This window comes from Nicotiana tabacum, chromosome 11 (assembly GCF_000715075.1).
Source record: "Nicotiana tabacum cultivar K326 chromosome 11, ASM71507v2, whole genome shotgun sequence".
NCBI classification, from domain to species: Eukaryota; Viridiplantae; Streptophyta; class Magnoliopsida; order Solanales; family Solanaceae; genus Nicotiana; species Nicotiana tabacum.
In genome coordinates this window covers 54,933,542-54,940,401 of record NC_134090.1, presented here as the reverse complement: position 1 = coordinate 54,940,401, position 6,860 = coordinate 54,933,542, and the positions used below count along the sequence as shown (strand labels likewise).

At 34.8% G+C, this 6,860-nt stretch overlaps 1 protein-coding gene across 1 annotated transcript; it reads right to left on the bottom strand.

Annotated features, from left to right (window-relative positions):
- Positions 1 to 1,423: 1,423 nt before the first annotated feature.
- On the bottom strand, positions 1,424 to 5,338 carry LOC107809996 (succinate dehydrogenase [ubiquinone] iron-sulfur subunit 3, mitochondrial-like). Its single transcript, XM_016634715.2, has 4 exons — positions 4,997 to 5,338; positions 2,535 to 2,773; positions 1,861 to 2,070; positions 1,424 to 1,760 (listed from the first exon to the last, which is right to left on the bottom strand). The coding sequence occupies exons 1-4, from the start codon at positions 5,261 to 5,263 to the stop codon at positions 1,550 to 1,552; spliced, it is 927 nt and encodes a 308-aa protein (XP_016490201.2). The 5' UTR covers positions 5,264 to 5,338; the 3' UTR covers positions 1,424 to 1,549.
- Between the last annotated feature and the right edge of the window lie 1,522 nt (positions 5,339 to 6,860).

Sequence of the window (6,860 nt, the reverse complement as noted above, 5' to 3'; positions counted from 1 at the left end):
TCTGAATACACATCTGAATATCAAGTGTTGCTCCTCGCCTCATTTGTTTTTCTTTAAGATTAAGACGTTTGAATCTGAATATACATCTGAATATCAAGATGTGTATTAAGATTAAGTCATCTGAATCTGAATACACATCTAAATATATTAAAATGTGTATTAGGATCTGAATACTAATAATTAAGACTATTTGATTTTTAACATCTGAATGCATAAAATTTATCTTTATTTGAAAAATAATAAACATAAAATTCAAATGAAATACTAACTAATCTAATATTCTATCAATAAAATATATAGTTTTTAAAATATGATAGTTGTTGGTAGTGATGGCTAACGGGTGAATGCCGACTAAAGGAGGTGGTTGGTGGTAGTTTTGATTGATGACGGTGGTTCATACTAGTAGCTAGTAGTGATTGGTAGTGGTGGAGATTATGATTGAAGATGGTGGTGGTGGGTGGTGATAGTTAATAATGACGGGTGGTGGTTTGTGATTGAGGAAGGTGGTGGTAGGTTATAATGATGGGCGGTACCAGCTGTGGTTGTTAATTGTGATGGGGTGGTTGGTTGTGGTAGTTGAGGTGGATAAGTGTTGACTGTGGGTGAGAATGATGGAGGCCAGAGTGGTTGGGATGGTGGATGGTGATGGTCAATAATAGTGGCGACTATGATTGAGGATGATGGTGGCGTGGCGGTGGCGGTGGAATATGGTGGTGGTGGCGGCGGCGGCATGGTCGTAGTTGATAATGGTAGGCGATGACGGCAGTTAATAATGAATATGTGATATCATCTTAATGAAATTAAGTCTCTGTTATAGATCTTAATCATACAGACCTATTCTGACCCATTAAGTGATTGTGAAGTAAAAAAAAACAAACACACTTAATGATTAAAATCTGAATAATTAAGATTCAGACTTTAAAAACAAACTACTTAATGTTTGAGATCTGAATGATTAAGATTCAGACCTTCATTAAGTGCAAACAATTGAGGCCTAAGGTCATTGAGTACAGTTCCGGTTATTTGCAAGCTGTGGTTACTTGGGGAATTACTTTTCGAGTCTTAATACTGTTTATACCACGGACAAACAGAAAATAAAACAAGGATAACTGCTTCGAATTCAAAGCAAATACAGCATGCAAAATAAGTCAATCGTCGGCCTGCTTCTGTCTGTCATGTGACCTGCATCTTCTTTATTTCATTGTTATGGAACTCTGAATATATTTCGAGTTCCTTATTATTAATCCTTTGTTATGCTCCCACAAACAGAAAAGATACTTCTACTAGAATTGACTAAACTAAAGCATACTCTAGTACGGTATTACATTGTACCGTGTCATAACATGTTGAAAAGGAAGTCTTATATATCATATGAAACGAACTAGACGGATTTGCAGATGAGATGGCAAGGTAACAAGGCCAATCTACAACAGATTCCTACTTAAAAAGTAATTAATACAACATTATAAATTGCAACGCACACTAAATAGCTTATAGTTCTAGTGTATCAAGGACTTCTATTACCTATAATTCCCACTTAACCAACTTATCAAGCTTGTCCGAAACGAGGCTCAGGCTCAGCTTCAAGATGCTCCACTGGCTTATCAGATAAATGCCTAATCTTCATCTTGTTTATGGCATTAGCAGGACTAAGGCTCTTGGGGCAACATGCCGCGCAGTTTTTAATAGTCCTGCACCTGTATAAACGCCCTTGATCCTCTGTTATTGCCTGCAATCTCTCATTCGCAAAATCGTCTCGACTATAGAAAAATAAAATCAACCGGGTTAACAAGCAAGAGCAAAATTATATATTAACCATTATTTTTGGTATTTATGTAACTGGTGTTTTGAAGAATTGACCTGTCCGAGATCCATCGATAGGCATGAAGCAAAGCAGCAGGTCCAAGGAACTCTTCAGGATTCCACCAATAAGAAGGGCAAGAAGCGCTGCAGCAAGCACACAATATGCATTCGTATAAGCCATCAATCTTTTTCCTATCCTCGGGTGTTTGCCAGTATTCTCTCCCGTCTGGCGGGGGCTTTCGTGTCTTTAACCATGGCTCTATAGACCTGCATCCTCAAAAGCTAACAAGATTCCGTATACTGTAGATTTACAAATTAACCATGAATTGCTCCAGCATATAATGTTTGGCAGGTTCTATGAGTTTTCAACTGAAAAGATTGATCTGACTCAAACAATATATATATTTATACAGAAGCTAGTAATATTTAATACAATATTTAAAACATATACACAATTAATAAAATCAAATTCATTCTGAACTCATTGAGTATAGATCATGAATTCTCTCACATCGTAAATGGAAGGCCACCCAGCTTGCTCTTAAACTAAAAACTTTTAGTAGCGGCGACCAATATAAGATTAGACTAAAAATTGTCAGTACATAATAACATGTGTAATACTGAATCAACCAGATTTTTTTGAGTAAATTAAAGTTAAACGATGAGTTGATATTTATATTTCTAAACATTAAATACTAACTCTGATGAAATGAGAAAAGGAGTGGAATTACTTGTACTGCTGGTAGAAATAAGTGAGATCGACCACCAAATCTTTGATGACAAACATGTGAGGAAGAGGAGTGATGGTAGTTGGTTTGCTAGTATCGGTATCAATAGGCTTGAGGCATGCTACTGTGTTAACACCATCTATGTTCATTGCGCATGATCCACATATCCCTTCTCTACATGACCTCCTATAACTCAAACTTGAATCCTCCTCTCCTTTTATCTTTTGCAATGCATCCAGAACCTACAAAAATGATTATTAAATTCGGAGAGTCCGGACTTCACCTTTAATAACATACTTAAAGAGAGTCCCTGTAGGCACGAACGTAAATTCAATTTTTTGGCTAAAATTTTCAGAAGTGAGAAAAAGAAGAAAACTTTCCTACATAAAATTAAGATCATATGAAGAAACACACAGCCGTTTTAGTTTCAAGGTTGGCTCTAGGTTGTCCACCTAAATTTTTCATTCGGCGACTTTATTAGACTATGATTCAATTTTCTTCAAACTAAATTGAAGCAATCTCAATTGAAGTTTAACTTACAGATATCCATCTATGGTCGTAATAAGAAACTAGTATATGTACCCGCGCGTTGCGCGGAGAATATTAAATATAATTTTTCATAAGAAATATTACTTGAAAAATACGGTAGATTTTAAGGAGTGTGTAAATACTACTATTATTTTATGAACATGTAAATGCACTGGATATTCATACATTCAAGTCATAACTTTTAAATTTTGAGGTTCCACTCTTATAATAATATAGATATAGATAACTTTTAACTTTTAAATTTTGAGGTTCCAACTTTTATAATAATATAGATATAGATATAGATAGATAAAGATAGCCCTAATAATATTTTTGAATTAAGGCATAGTTATTATCGTTAAATCATTCTCAATTATGAATATTAGTAATATTACTGGGTAAATTATTTTAACTCACAAATTCAGAATCTACACATTTTATGTGCAAAAGCATATCTGAGTATGTAATTCATCAAGGCAAAGATAGGCAAAGATTTTTTGCTCATGGTAAGCAGTTTCAACAAATTATAAACTGACTAAATTTCTATATCAATTCATCAAATTACATTGATATAGTAGTTATATGGTTACGTATTTATTAGATATCTAAATCATATTATGCATATTTGGTAACACATTTCAAAGCACCCATGGCATCATCTACCGTCTTCGACAACACCGTTCCAATCAAGAAAAGGCTCTCTAAGGATAAAAATATTTTTTGTAAATTTTCCTAACTTGGTTATCTAATGATACTATACATAGGAATGTTGACCAAATGACTTTTTAATTTAAGTTTATGATAATTAATTAAAAAAACTGACAAAAAACGTGAGGTTCAATCTTGATGTTAAATGAATAAGGAAGGTTTACATTTTTGAGCTTGTTTTCTATTTTAAATTATTTTTTGAATCTCCAAATTTGTTGGAGGTTTGTCCTAAAATTTGACACTTATAGAATTTTGGTTTTGACACTTGTCATTCTATCCTTGTTTTGCCTCTCCTATTATATATAGATAGATTTTTACAATATATATATATATATATTCACGGCAAAGACCTCCTTGTACACATTCTCGAGGGCAAAATGTTAAGGTGTTTATCCTGAATTTTTTAGGATATTTGATTTTTCTATCTCTTGAAGGAACGGTAAGATATTTACCGTAACACGTTCTCGACGGCAACATGTTAGGTATTTGTCCTGAATTTCTTAAAATATTTGATTTTTTCTCTCTTGAAGGACGGGTAAGATATTTACCGTAATTGATTTTGCCTTTTACGTAAAAGAAATATAATTTTTTTCCATATTTCCTTAGTTTTTTTCTTGGAGAAAAAGGTTTTGGACTTTTATAAATTGAGGATACTTCCTTCTCATTTAGTAGCCATTTAGTAGCATCCACAATGTAGCCTTAAGATGTTTGAGAGTCTTATTTTAGGGGGAGAATTTGTGAGACAAGTATTAGCTCGCCACTTGTGTGTGCCTCTTTGTGAGGTTATTCTCTAGATATATTGCGCATCTCAATGGCCCGACATATTAAGTATTTGTATCTATTATAGTATAGTTCCCTTTTGACGTCTGATTTTTCGTCCTTAAATGTCTGATTTTTCATCGTTAAAGATATGTTTTGTTAGCTTCCGCATGACACCTAATTATTTTGATCCTAACGCATCATTCATGACAATCATCACTAGCTACTTTCTCCATATTGCAACCTTATTTTCAAGATTAAAAACATCATATTTTTTTTTTTTTTGGAAATACTTGTAAATGTCTTGTAGATGTAAATATTTCTTCGTAGTTATATGAGCTAAAACTCTTTTCAATTAAATCTTATTCTCATTTTACAGTTACAGGAAATTTTTACCTATTGAGACAAAACGAGTACAGTAAAAATGACACAACAAAAAAATTGCAATAGCAATATACTAAAGCACATACCATGGGTCCACAGGAGGGAAGATCAACAAAGAAAGATTGAAGAAAGGGTTTCTGGTTAGGGTTATCAGGGCTCCATCTATAGATTCTGAATTCCTTCTTCTTAGCTTTATCAGCTAATTTCATGGCTTTTTTCAGGTTCCCAACAGACTCCACGCCTTCTTCTCCATGTAGTTGTGCAATGGGATGCCCTTCAAGTATAGGGAACTTGTCTTTCTTTATCAAACGCCCCACCGTCTTCATCCCTTCTTTTACTACGTTTCTTGACATTTTGAATTAAAGCCCAGAAAGATTAGAAGCAAAACACTTTATATCTTGCTTCCTCTGCTCTTAGCTGTTCTCCTAAGAGAGCTTACTTGCATGCAAGGAAATTTAAAGGAAGACACCTGGTTGCACGTGTCAACCTTGACGATCATTTTCTTCTTCTTTTCTTTTTGTTTTTTTGTTAGCTTAACGGTGTTTAAATTTTTTATTAAGATGATAGGGTGAACAAAAAATAAAGAAGGCAATTTGTCACGACCCGGATTTTCCATTCCGGGAGTCGTGATGGCGCATACTAGTGAAAGCTAGGCAAGCTAACCAACTGAACTATTTACCTTGTTTCATTTTTAATTCGATAACAGTTAAGAGCCAACAATTAGATAACAACAAAATTGAATAAGCGGAAGGCTGCATTGTAAAGTTTTAATAATACTATTAATACCAATCCATAATAAATCTACCCAAGACTGGTGTCACAACTTCACAGACTGTCTAGGAGTACTACAAATAAAGATATGAAAGAAATAAATACAACACTATCTCTGGAAATACATGAAAGAAACAGGAATAGTAGATAGAAGGAGACGCCAAGGCCTGCGAACGCCTGCAGGACTACCTCGGGTCGCCTGATAAACAAGAAACACAGCAATCTCACTACGGTCCGAAGCCTACAACACTAAGATCTGCACAAAAAAGCGCAGAATATAGTATCAGTACAACCGACCCCATGTGATGGTAAGTGCCAGGCCTAACCTCGGCGAAATAGTGACGAGGCTAGGACCAGACTACTGACTAAACCTGTGCAGTTATATTATGTACAACGAAAAATAAAATAGAAATAAACAATTAAAGATGGGAGGGGGACATGTTGCGGGGGAATATCATTTATCAAAAGCAATTCAAGAGAAAAGCATAAAGACAATTTAGAATTCACAGTAAAAGAATAAGCAAATCGTAACCAACCAATAAACACTTTTATTATCTACTATTCGACGCGCAACCCAATCCAAATCATAAAAACACTGTTGCGGCGTGCCCGATCCAATTATATTGTTGTTGCAGCGTGCAACCCGATCCAAATATATTGTTGTTGCGGTATGTAACCCGATCCAAATATAATATTGTTGCGGCGTGCAACCCGATCCAAATATAACATTGTTGCGGTGTGCAACCCGATCCAAATATAATATCGTTGCAGCATGCAACCCGATCCAAATATAATATTGTTGCGGCGTGCAACACGATCCCAATATACAATTCAACACCAATCACAATGGAGCCCCCACAAGGGAACAATAAGGGAACAATAATATCCCGGCAAGGGAATCAATAACATCATAATAGAATCAAGTAACAACAGAAAATCAGTAAATAAACGTAAAGGACAACATAACTCAATTATCAGCAAGATTGAGGAAAATCAAGGACAAGTGCATGGCATCACCCTTCGTGCTTTAACACTCTCTTACCAAAACAATAATCACAAGAAATAAGGGCAAGGAAATAAATGAAATCATAATAAAATCCCGGCAAGGGAACAACAGTACAACAATTGAATCCCGGCGAGGGAACAATATCAAAAATCCTCATCTCTTTTCCTTTTCAC